The sequence below is a fragment of the Lycorma delicatula genome, chromosome 12, assembly GCF_047948215.1.
Source record: "Lycorma delicatula isolate Av1 chromosome 12, ASM4794821v1, whole genome shotgun sequence".
In the NCBI taxonomy this organism is placed as follows: domain Eukaryota; kingdom Metazoa; phylum Arthropoda; class Insecta; order Hemiptera; family Fulgoridae; genus Lycorma; species Lycorma delicatula.
In genome coordinates, this window is record NC_134466.1 from 21,284,156 (window position 1) to 21,298,095 (window position 13,940).

The 13,940-nt window shown below is 30.4% G+C and overlaps 1 protein-coding gene across 7 annotated transcripts in view; it reads left to right on the forward strand.

The window, feature by feature from the left end:
• The window catches only part of LOC142333100 (uncharacterized), a 97,560-nt gene that overhangs the window by 31,646 nt on the left and 51,974 nt on the right, over window positions 1–13,940 (forward strand). For 5 of the 7 annotated variants that reach the window (XM_075380007.1, XM_075380009.1, XM_075380011.1 and 2 more), the window contains 3 exons: window positions 637–672; window positions 7,262–7,309; window positions 9,492–9,530. In XM_075380007.1, the coding sequence (XP_075236122.1) occupies window positions 637–672; window positions 7,262–7,309; window positions 9,492–9,530 (123 nt within the window). The remainder of the gene's footprint in view (window positions 1–636; window positions 673–7,261; window positions 7,310–9,491; window positions 9,531–13,940) is intronic. The other 2 variants (XM_075380012.1, XM_075380013.1) reach the window with 1 other exon arrangement.

The following is a 13,940-nucleotide window of genomic DNA, read 5'->3' on the forward strand; positions in this document are numbered from 1 at the left end:
GATGTAAAACAAATTTTATTATTCTGCCCCGGGACGATCTAGTGATAGCAAAATTGTAGACAGTGTTATTAAAATATTTATGTTGCCAGTTGTACATTTCCAGTAGTACTTGTAATGCTTTACAGTGATTGACACTTTCGAGGTCCCCTTATAGAGAAACCTATAAATTTCTTCAGTTAAATTGTTATAGACAAATGTTCTACTTGATTATTAACGGACTCTGACCTCGAGCTCACTGAAAATAGTTAGTGCTTCTTTCGGCAGATAGAGTATGAATTTTGTTTACGTAATATAATTTTTTATTGGCCTGCGCATTATTTTATATTATGTATTTTATCACTTTTTTTATTTAAGTAAACTGACTTCAATTTTAAAATATGAAGAATCTCAATTTATTACAAAATAAGCTAATAAAATATACTTATTATGTAGTCGGAGCAACGTAGTGGGAGTTTTATTTTAATAATAAAAATTCTTTCTTCTTTTCAAAGAGATGTTAAAAAATAGCAAAAATATGTTTATTATTATGATTATTTTGTAATTAATCATTTTATATATATATATAGTATATTTAAGATAACCTTTTTTAGATTACTTTCTATCTTTAATTAATTAAATATTCAATTTCTATCACAGTTGTCAAACATTTGAAAAGAAATCACGACTTGAAAAGTAAGTATTCAATGAGAAGTAGTTAATTTTATTTAATTTTTAAAGATGCATGTACAAATAAGTATTTAAATCTATTATTTACTTAATAAAATGTTAACGGTTAGATACACATTTAAACCATGAAATCCATCTCTGTATAGAAACGGTGATATGTGGTATTTTATCGTGACTAACATTCAGCTCAAAATCAATTACATAAATGAGAGAGCGATTTAAAGCACCTGTTCTTAAATTTCAATCACCAACCCTCATTTATTTATTCATTACTTTTCCGCAAACTAAAATTAAATATTGCTTATTGTCAAACTATTTAAATTTGATAAAACTGCCGTAAATTTGTCTTCATAATTTATAATATTTTGAAGTAAATTTAATAAATTTCTCCTTCGAAAATTTTTCTCATTAAAATATTAATATCTTCCGGAAAATATTTTAAAACGTCAGTATAGATAACGGTTATTAGCTGTCTCAAGGATCATTAATCGGGTTTCCTTGCCGCTGAATAGATTAATGTATTCTGATTGATTCCCCAACCTATAGCTCGATTTAGAGAAACGATCCAGAAATAACACTCGTTTGAAAATATCGATTTTAGTTTGTCCAATGCTCTACGTAATTATACCCGACAAGAAAACATTATAGTAGGTATGGCAATAGCCCCAAGCAGGCGATTCCTACTAACCCAGATTAGCTTTAACCTTTTCCCGTTACACGTAATATTTCACCGATTACAACTTTTGTTTTACCGATAAGTAAAACATATTTCAATAATGCGGTTTGGCGTATTAAACTGTAAACGGAGAAATGGATAATTCTTGCAAAAAACAATATTTTTATGTTATAATAAAATGTTTTTAATCGTTTAGATCGGTTCTTATGGGACAATCTTTTTTTCGCATTCATTTCGCATTTTTTCAATTTTTTTCATAAATTTTTTCTTATTGATTCCACAGAAAACTTTATCTCCAATCGTTGTACTCGTGGATGAAGTTGGTTGATTCTTTACCTTTCACTAGTTTTTGAACTACCATTGATTCAAAGTCCCGCAAACAATGGTAGTCCAAAAAATCTCAACATCTGATATATATAGGTTTAACATGATTTTAAACAGATCTCAACATCTGATATATATAGGTTTAACATGATTTTAAACAGTCTCGTTCGAAATCACCCCAGATTATTTTTACTGTTTCGGTTTCACTACCCTCAATTTTTATTAAAAGTTTGGCCTGATGGTATAACTAACGATAACGTTTGTCATATTAAGCTCACGCCTAATTAAATAATTTTTCCTGTAATTTTTTATGAGCTATCGAATCGAAAGTGAGTTTAAATACAACAAAGAGGCTAATTAATTGTTGTTTTTAACTCTCATACGTGAACTTACGTGCACTTTTGTACACTTACGAACAACTTTTATCGATATTGCATCTTCGATTTTTTCTGACATCCGCCTGCAACTCCGGTTTTATGTTACACTTCTCGTCTGGCATAAGTAATCTATTAGACGAATGGTTGTAAAAAGATTTTTATTTGATTTATCGAGGCAAAACCTGACAATAATTCAGATTTATTTTACGGTATTTATTATTTAATAGAATCATTTCTATTTTTACCTATTCATAAATAATTTAATTAAATAATATATTAATATTTAGTAAATAAATGAATACTGAGATCTGAATTTAAGAGAGCGTTAAAAGATTTGAATGGCAGGAAGGCTCCTGGAATAGAAGGAATACCTGTAGAATTACTGCGCAGTGCAGGTGAGAAAGCGATTGATAGATTACACAAACTGGTGTGTAATATTTACGAAAATGGGGGAGTTCTGTCAAACTTAAAAAAGAGTGTTGTAGTCGTTATACCAAAGGAAGCAGGAGCAGATAAATGTGAAGAATACAAAAAAATTAGCTTAACTACTCATGCATAAAAAATCTTAACTAGAATTCTGTACAGGTGAATTGGGAGGAGAGTGGAAGAAGTGTTAGCACAAGACCAATTTGGTTTCAGGAAAAGTATAGTGACAAGGGTAGCAAATTTAGGCCTCAGATTAATAGTAGAAGGAAGATTACAGAAAAACAAACCATCATACTTGGGATTTATAGACATAGAAAAGGCATTCGATAATGTACAATGGAATAAAATTTTCAACATTTAAAAAAAATTAGGGTTCAAATTCAGAGATAGAAGAACAATTGCCAACATTTACAAGAATCAAACAGCAACAGTAATAATTGAAGAACATAAGAAAGAAGCCGTACTAAGAAAGGGAGTCCGACAAGGATCTTCCCTATCCCCGTTACTTTTTAATCTTTACATGGCCTAGCAGTTAATGATGTTAAAGAACAATTTAGATTCGGAGTAACAGTACAAGGTGAAAAGATAAAGATGCTACAATTTGCTGATGATATAGTAATTATAGTCGACAGTGAAAAGGATTTAGAAGAAACAATAAATGGCATAGATGAAGTCCTACACAAGAACTATCGCATGAAAATAAATAAGCACAAAACAAAAGTAATGAAATGTATTACAAATTACAAAGATGGACCACTGAATGTGAAAATAGCAGGAGAAAAGATTATGGAGGTAAACGAATTTTGTTATTTGGGAAGTAGAATTACTAAAGATGGACTAAGCAGGAGCGATATAAAATGCCGAATAGCAAAGGCGAAACGAGCCTTCAGTCAGAAATATAATTTGTTTACATCAAAAATTAATTTAAATATCAGGAAAAGATTTTAGAAAGTATATGTTTGGATCGTCGTTTTATATGGAAGTGAAACTTAGATGATCGGAGTACCTGAGGAGAAAAGGTTAGAAGCTTTTGAAATGTGGTGCTATAGGAAAATGTTAAAAATCAAAAGGGTGGATAAAGTGATAAATTAAGAGGTGTTGCGGCAAATAAATGAAAAAAAAGCATTTTGCAAAATATAGCTAAAAAAGAGACACACATATTAAGCATCCACATATAGCCACATATTAAGGCATCCTGGAATAGTCGTTTTAATATTGGAGGGACAGGTAGAAGGAAAAAATTGTTCAAGCAGGCAACGTTTGGAATATGTAAAACGGTTAGGGATGTAGGATTTGCGAGGTATACCAAAATGAAACGACTACCACTAGGTAGAGAATCTTGAAGGGCAGCATTAAACAAGTCAAATGACTGAAGACAAAAAAAAATTAATTAATAAAATAACGTCGTTGAAAATGCATTAAAAAATTCAATCCTTTCGACAATGTAACACAACATATGTACGGACTAGTTTAATGACGAGCTGATGAGCAACCCCAATTGAGAAAAATAATTAAAATGCGTTGTCTTTGTAGAAAAATTATTTTAAGTAATTTAAAATAAACAAATAAAAAAAATTAAATCAATAAGTAAATTGTAATTTAAAATAAAAGCATTCTTACGAAATTTTATATAATGGATAGAATTGTAATGAGTCAAATAACAACTGTTTTTAAAAAGTCATTACACCTTTTAGCAACTGCCATCTAAATTCAATATTAGGATTTTTATTTACGTTTGTCTACTTACTGCAATGTAATAATGATTTTACCTGATTCTTACATATATTTTTACAAACATGAACTAGTAAGTTTTTAAAGATTTCTTGCTGAAATAGCAGCTAATTTTTCAAAGCCGACAGTTAAAAACCTAATAGCGTCATACAGTTAGCCTCTCTTGCACCTGAAATTAAGCAGATTAATAAATTTACCCTTCTTAAATTGATAATCATAAATTTCAATAACCGAAAATTTATTTTTCAAAATACATTGTGGCTTGCTTCAGACATTTCCCGGATATAAGAAAGGGCTCTCAGAGCATTGTTCGGTGCCCATGAATGCGAATGTTGTAGACTGATATTTAGTATTGTAACAAGACCGGTATAACGGAACTAAACAACGGATTCCTATCAATTATGAAGAAAGTAGTAGAAAATATAATAATGGGAGAATCCAAAAAGGAGGTAAAAGAAATCCTTTCACTAAAGGTAACATTTTGTTTAACAACCGTCTTTTGTAATACTGCCCATCGATACACCTAAATAGATGTTCCATTAGAAGAGTTACCGGACTCAGGTTATGAATTCATGGGAACGAAAGGGCTCGGGTGATCATTCTCACGCTTCGATGTGGGTCCGGTCCGGTAGGTAAAGAGGGTAGGAGTATAAATACTCCGGGGAAGGCGTTGAAGTCAGTCTAAGCGAGATGCTATGATATCAGTCTGCGAGATGAAGTTCTGCGAAATCAATCTAAGCGAAACTACAATGTCCGTCTGCGAGATGCGAGTCGCGAGGAGAGTGCTACGATAGAGGAGTTATTATCCGTGTTCGACGCGATTAAGGTGACGTCACAAGTAACTCCAGCACAGGAAAACTAGAGATGGTTCGATGAGATACTGAAAGACTATAAGTGAAAGAGATAATATATTAAATTTCATTCACAAATTGTTAGGGTAGTTTTATAGGTGAGCAGCAAAGGTATTTGCAGTGAAAAAACTTATCTATTGTTCCATTGTTGTTAATACAAAACTAATGGTTAAAAAAGTTAAGACTAGCGGTCATGCTAATGTTAATTTGTCAACGGGACTAAATTCTGCTTTTAATTATTTATGTACCTGTAAATAAATCCTGACAATTACTTGTGATTACATATAAAATTCTATTTTATATGTAATCACTGCCTATTAATATAATAATAATAAATTATTATTATTATTATTGTTGTTGTTGTGGTTTGTGATTACTACAATTATAATTTGTTTATTATTTATATTTATTATTATTGTTTACCTATGCCATTGTTGTCATAATAAATAAATTGTCACAATAAATTGTAATTATATAAATATTTTCAACTGTCAATCTCTCAGTATCCTGATCAAGGGCGAACTAGCCCTTTAATATACCAGTATATTAAAAATGTTAACTTATTTGTATGTTCACATGTATATAAATAAGTCTTTATTCAGCCACTTCTATTAAACCGGGCAACAAACATGTTTTCATATAACTCAACACTATATATAAGATTACGATAAAATGCCTCATTATCCTTCTATGGCAATTTGTAAAAAACACTACACAACCGTTTAAAACATCTTCTCACCGATTTATCTAAAACATAATTAAAAGATTTTTTTTACAGGAACAACATTACTCTTTCGAAAATACGCTAAATTTTCTCATCTCAGTATAACATGTACATAAATATGTGTTCAAATAAATTTAGTTGTAATTTTATTAATATTTTATATATTTAGTATCCCACCTATTTAATTTAAAATTATTTCATTAGTTTATATTTAACAATACTAATGTTTACTGTAAGTACATACATTTTTATTTTGAAATTAATTTGCATTTTATGACGCGGTTCTGATCAAGATTTTATCACGTTATACTTTGAGCGACCCAGGCAGATGCTGATTCAGTTCCTTTTGTATTTATTGAGTAGCACATGAATCTGTTCCTTACATACATAGGTGTACGTAATAGCGTTATATTATAAAACTGTCAGAATAAAAGATTTATTTATTTCATTTAGAAATGAACAAGGCGACCGGAAGCGTCACAAGGCGGTTGTCTTCCCCGACGTGGTTGGTATGTTCCCCCATTACTGGAGCTGAGTCTGAGTAGAAGGTCTGTCCGCTTCTGCCTGGTAGACCAGACCAAAGTCCATAATGAAACAAAGTCAAGAGTTTGAACTGAAGGAAACTAGGAAACTAGTTCACTAAGGAAACTAGAAATAAATTTCGTTGATGCAAACAACATATTTGGTGGTATGTTATTATTCATTTGCCTCGAAATTAATGGAACTTTTACTCTCGAATTGGCTCTATAAGATGTAGATCTAGGTGCGGGGTTCGTGCTTCTGCGAACTCGGTTAACTGCGTCACAGGGCAACGATGTAGGACATTCAAGATGTCCGGATGAGGCAAAACCTGAGTTTATAAAACGCTGATGTAAATGTATACCGAGGCATTTACATCGGTGGGATCCCAACGAGGCCTGGCTTATTACTATGATATATAAAAGACGGGCAAAAGACGACTCCCGTTAAAGCCCATCAGAGCTATAAATGTGGGGGGGGGTGGCGACTGGAAGCGTCATAAGCCGGGTGTCTTCCCCTGTGGAGTTTGGATGTTCCCTGACTCCAGAAGACGGGACTCAGTCTTTATGCCTTCGCCTCTAGAGCAGACACCCCAGGAGGGGGTTTCCTCACCGGGACTGCGGTCTTTTAGTGCTGGGGGGCTCTGGAGTACCCGTGCCTAATAGCCGCTGCCCATTTAGTCTATTTTTTTATTGATGATTGATGGCTTTATTTTCATTACTGTTTAAAATTTATCAACACTAAAATTTTAGAGCGTAATATTTTAATAAATTTAAATAATAATAATTTAAATTTAAATAATATTTTAATAATTTAAAGCTCTCTAAGCTTAAATGAATTCTACTGCATGCTCTATTACTTCCTTAATGAATGTCAAAGTGTACTCAAAACCATATTAAATTTAAATTATTGATAATTAGGTTATTGGATTAAAGTTTTATTAATAATGATTGTCAATTAATTACAGTTATATAAAGCGCATCTATAAAGACATTATGGCATCTTATTTACCAGAGTGAGTATATATACTTAAACTAGTATTTACACTGTTTTAAAGTAATTGTTGTTTACCTTTTATTATTTAATTGTTATTCTAAAAGATAGTTAATTAGGAATTTTATTGATTTGTCTTTTCTTAAAATTTTAAATGGCCAAGGTAGTCAGTTTTTGAACAAGTAAGATTCAAATATCAATAAAAACTTTCATGTTCTGATACTAAAATAAGTTTAATATATATATATATTTGACTATATCACTTGAATCAACAATACAAATAGGAATAATATATTTTTTTGCATAAAAGTAGTCCCATTTGATATTTATACAAGACTAGAAAATCAAATCGAAGATGATCAATCATGTATTTCCGTCCAGAAAATATTATTAACAATGCAAGTCATTCAGCGACAACAGAATGAAGTAGAAGAGCTTCTTCAGAAATGTCAGCAAATGATTATTAGAAATTTCTGACAATTTTAAATAATGGGAGAGTAGAAAAAGAAATCAGTTCTCTGGTTTTTGAAGCCTCAACGTAAAAAAAAAGAAGAAATCTATTACTATTCTTACTATAACAGAATAATTTCTGCAGAAGTAAAGCATACATTTAGGTCATTAAGTTTGTATAGTAACTTGCAATGAAAAACAATAGTGACATTCAAGCTTTATCCATCCATCGTAGATGTGGATGAAGCACATTTTCATTTTGAAAAATAATGGTAATCATTCTACATTCATGGATAATATGATATCTTGCCTTTCGAACTAAAAACAGTCACTCCTCAATAGTATGCCATAATTTTAAAAAATACACTAGATGTTTGCAAGAACAGAATCACCCAATTCACAGTTAACTTCCTGTCACAACAATGTTTACATTTACATACTGAAACAGTACAAAAACTCGAGAAGCTATACTACCTGCACTCCATAATAATCAACATTTAATACCATATAATTATAATCTCTTTGGCCAAATTAAAAAATTGTTGAACAAGCAACTCATTGATGCTATGTGAGGGCAAGTCAACATTCACCAGACAGACCTCCCCTTATGGAATCAATAACCTTCTTAAGTACTCAATCATGTGCATTGCAGTCTCAGGAGTTTGCACTGATTGGTAGATTTTAGAGCGAGGTTGGACTGCATTTTCATAGGTGATGAATGAAGAAAACGCCTTGTTGCAAATTGAACAATGGTTTAATGAATTGTCGTCTTGACAGTTAATGAAATGAATTGTAACGTAACGTATAACTTCACATATAAAAATAAAAAATATAAAATTAATTACAACATTAAATCTAACGTTCATCCGAACAAAGAATAGAGTCCATCCGGACTAAGAGTATGACGTGACAGCCTTGGATCTGATTCGAGCGCCGAATACTAGTAACTATGACAATGGTTGTCCATTCGGACGAAATGAAAAATGCGACCGCACAGCGCGAGATTCTAACGTAGAATGCTAGTACGGCTTAACTTTCCGGCTAGCGCTAGCATCCACTAGGTCGCAGGACCGGACGGCTCGACGTGGAACGGAACACTGATAAAATAGTAGTTCACCTCATTTTACTCAAATTTTAGCCATGTAATTATTCGTTTAAATTATAAATATCACCCTATTATTAATTTCGATATGAAGTACTATACTTTCCTCATGAGCAAGTCAGCCTTGAGTTGGGTTTTGTGCCGATACCAGATACAATAAATTTTTTGGATGACATGTTGCTGATTTTTTTTTTGTTTTCTTTTGAATGCTATTGATATTATGCAATCACACGATTCAAACGTTTTAAATACGTTAAACAAAACCGCTTAAATTTTAAATGCAGGTTCATTTTATATTCTGGTATGTGAGAGGATATAAAAATATTTATACAGTAGTCAGGGATATAGTTTTTGTAACGTTCTCTAAGATCTCTTAGTTTTAATGAAAATAGTTCAAATTTTTCATACAATTAAAATAATTAAAACAGGTAACAGAAAAAGATTATGGAAAGTTTAAAAAATAAAGAAGGAACGTTGAATTAAAAATAGGTTTTATAAATTATTATTATTTAAGGGAAGAAGAATAATAACAATGAACACAGAGCCTAAATATTAACTTAATTTTAATGAAATTTCTGCATTTTATTGTTGTTTTTATTTTTAAATTTCTTTTATTAACTTATTAAAATGGCCATTTGTTTATAATTTACAGAAATTTTAGAAAAACTGAAGTTTATGAATTAATAGAACAGTAAGTCTTTATAAACAATTTTATTTAAAGTTGGCTAGTTTATAATATGATGCATATTTCTCCTTCAACAGAATTATCTTTTAATAGGAGGAAACTGGTTCTTTGCATTTCTCATCTTCCCCTTCTCGGTCATCTCATAAATACAGTTGAGTTCCATTTCAAGCTGTTATTACTTTTCTGTTTCCTTTTATATTATTCTTAAAAAAATTCCTTCTTGAATACAGATACATCCAAAAAACACTCAATACATAATTTTCATCTTTTAATTTTATGATTAAAACGAAGATTTACTTTCCTTTTCTCTCAAGACTTCCATCATAGTATATTTTAACACTTTTCTATTTCCTCCTTATTTCTGTGTTACTTGATTTAAACAACTTGTCTCGTTTTACTTTCTTTTCTTTTTTTTTTGGTTTGTTTTTTATAAATTTTATAGCTTATTCGTTTATGTTTTTTGTATTTTAGTTGTATTTTTATATATATTCGTTTATAAATGAATTTTTATGTTATATACTGCAACTTATTTTCGTTGTATTAGTCAAAAAAAGGACAACCAAAAATATACCTTCATAATATTGCTAAGATTATAGCTCAATTTTATAACTATACTGAATGTACTTTTACAATTATTTCCGTGCATATCAAGGGCTTAACCAATGAATTGTGCAGTTGTCGGTTGGGTAAATAATGAAGTGAACAAAATATTTATTGTTTAGATTAAATTATTTAAATTAGTTTATAATGTTTTATAATTTTTTTTAGTTTTATTTTAATATTTTAGAGTCTGTGCACCATATAAATTCATACTAGTAAAGATTTGATACATCATTGAAAACTTTAGATAGGTTGACTTTTAAGATCCTAAAAAGACGAGACGTGTGAATAGTTTGATAAACCGTTCTAGACTGAAGAAACAAAGAACAAACGATTAAGAATAATAAGAAATTATATGAACACAGGACTCTTAACAAGACAAAAAAGAACTTGATTTCATATCTGAACGGAGTGCCCGCCTAAAAATCGGAATTTTTTTATGAATGTTTATCGGTACTTGTATAATGAAATAAGAAATAATAACTCTCATATAGATAATCTTGAATAGAATAAGCACTTTAAACGCGTAAATTATTAAGCAAATAGAAACTTGTGTTGAATAAGTTCTTTGAATTAATAAACCTTGAATTAATTAAGTGCGTAGAATAAGTTGATACCTTGAAGAAGCAAATCACTTGAATAAGTAGAATCGTCGAATAAGTGATTAAATAAATAATTTCTGTGTTTGAAAATACACCTTGGATATAAGCACTTGTTGAATTCTTTAAGACTGGTAACAAATATAGTTTGTGTATTGGTCTACGAAGTATTCCAAAAGACTTTATCACCATCGCAACACGTACTAAATTGTCTGATCCTGTAAATATTTCTGCTATTAAGCCATGTTTCCACTGCAAAGAGAAGTATTTTCATTTGATATTAATATATCTTTGACAGATGTTCCTCTTAGGAGTTTTCAATTTGTTACGTTGTTGCAATTGATTTAAATAATCTTTCGATCATTAATTCCCAATGGACTGCGTAAATTTTTGCGTTAGTTGCCAACGGTCTAAACGATTAATAGAAATCTCAGTGAAATCGGGGATAGGAATCGAGGTGAGAGGTGATTCAGTAAGAACGTGTCCAAGTGGTAACGGTTGTGGATTCCTCGAATCTGAAGATACGGCATATAATGGAGGTAAATTTAAATAATTTTAAATTGGGTAAATTGCGGTGTATAACTTTTGAAAATTAATAATAGGATGTCCTGTGACAATCTAAGTGTTAAGATGAAAGTTAAACCGTTTTATGCCGAATTCTCACACTCATCGAAATGCGGAGATAAAAGAAGGGATGAACGGCCAATTTATATCTTGTGATGTGGAAAGGAATGAATATTACAGTGGTTTGATTGGAAGTTCTTTGATTTAAATATTGTAAACAATACCCATGGAAAATATTGTTTCCAGCCTTGAAAGTTTGTTCGTTATCGGAAAATATTTGATTTGGTATACTCTACGAGAAATAAAGCGCTTTAATTCGGCAATGAATGCTTCCGATATTAATTCTAAATGTAGAGCCTTAGTTGAAAGACATATGAACAGCCATGAATAGGTTTTCGGTACAGCTGTTGATCTCTGTCCACCGAATCATTAATTCACCACTATAATCGACAGCGCAAAAAAGAACGGTTTAGATAAATTAATAGGATAATTGGGAATTGACCAAGTTGCTGATCTAATTTTTTAGCAGCGGAACGAAAGCATTTTATACATTTTTGAATAATAGATCTTGCAACGATCTTACCAGTGACAATTCAGAATTTTAAATTAATTGAATGAAGCTATGCAAAAGTCACAAATATCCACTTTGGATTCTTATATTTGTTAAATGTTCATTAGGAGGTAAGATAAATTTATGTTTATTAATTGATGATAGTTTGAATTTTGAAGGCGACCCCATACACGAAACATGCCTGATAAAACGACGAATGGATCGAGGGAGAATAATCTACTTTGTTTTGAAATCTGTCTCCACATTGAATGTCATTGAGTTCTGAAGGACAATATTTTAACTGTGATATTCGTACAGAGATAGAATTAATCTAAATAATGATGAAAAATCTTCAGTAATATTTCTGAGTAAAGTAGAAGCAAACGAAAATTGAATCCCTTTACGTTCCTCATCTAATCACTCAGGTGAAAGAGTAAAATTATTACAGAAAAAGTTATTGTTGGCCCAGTGTATTAACTCTTGTAAAAACTAAATAGGACCGTGCCACCATAAATTATATTTTTGAAGCTTTTCAGAAAACGATCTCGAGATACTATATCAGGTGAATTGATGCGATGCCATTTGGGATTTTGAGTTGAATTGTTGGATTTTAAAAATTCTATTATTTTATATTCAACGAATATATTCAAACTTAATGATTCACTGTTAATTCAGTAAAGTGCAATCATGAAGTCAGAACACAAGTGAATTTCATCGATGTGAGTATTAAAGATGCAACCAACTGATTAGTTAAACGAGTTAATACTAAAAAAGCAAGTAATTTAAATCTGGTACAGAGATCTGTGAGTGGTGCAACCCCAGACAACCCTTGAACTGATTGGATGAAATATTTCAATGAGAATAAATGGTTCTTACATATCGACATCTCGCATTACCTTATACGTTACTTTATGCGTTGGTAAATCCAATAATTTAAAATGATTTAGTAGAATTATTATTAATTAATCTCTTAATGATAACATTGACAACTAACCTAAACTTATTGTATAGATATTTCCACTGGGACAATAAATTATCACTTAAGCTGTCAATCGCAATGACATTTAATTTGCCGCAGTTGTTGAGTGGAATGTGCATAAGAATACCATCAGCCCAATCAAGCCCAATGGATCGTAAATTCCAGCAATCATAGATAATTTTTACATTTAGAACGTTATTTTTCTCTTTAGTAAATTAAAAACATCCATTTATCTGAATCACTGTTCCATAATGTACCTAATTATCGTTTAATTGAATTATGCTTGAATTAATTGTTAACAATTTACGTATTGGAGATCCTCGTTTAACAAATATCTTATATCTGCCTTGTACTTCTTTAATACATGTAGGTTACTTTTTCCGTAACTTAATGTTTAATGAGTAGCTGCCATTAATTTAAGGGTAAATTTTTCTGGATTTCTGATGGATCAATCACCATCAGATGCGTTTTTTTTTTTTTTCAATTAAAAATATAACAAAATAGTTTCTAGTCAATTAAATTAAAATTATTTTCAACTAATAATCATAAGTTTGACTGAAACATTTGATTCATAAAATATAATGTAACTTAAAATTCTGATTTATGAATCACATCTGTAGATATAAATACAATGAAAATGCATTAATGTAATATTTTAGCAACTTTATACAAATTTTTGAATTTTATTTTAAGTTTATAGATGAATTTGTAACAATTTGAAAATGTAACATTATATGATGAATTTAAGAGAAGCTATTTTTATATTTGCTGTACATTAGGAGTATTTTAAGTTCAGAATATGTTTTTTTTTAAATCTCCATAATTTAATACGATTATTGTAAGTTATCCATTTGAGCAATTGAAGAATGTAGATTACAACTACATGATACCACTTTCATTCCTATGACTTTGTGACGGTGCTGATGTAGAAGATTCGAAAACATTGTATTCCCGTATTAGTGTGAATATAAGTACATCAGTTTTTTATTAAAAAAAGAGTGGAATTAACCAAGAGGATTTTCAGAAAATATTAATTATAGATATACTCTGAGTATATCTATAATTAATATTTTCTATGTTATTGATTTTTTATGTTATTGAGGCTTAGATCATTTTTTATGTAT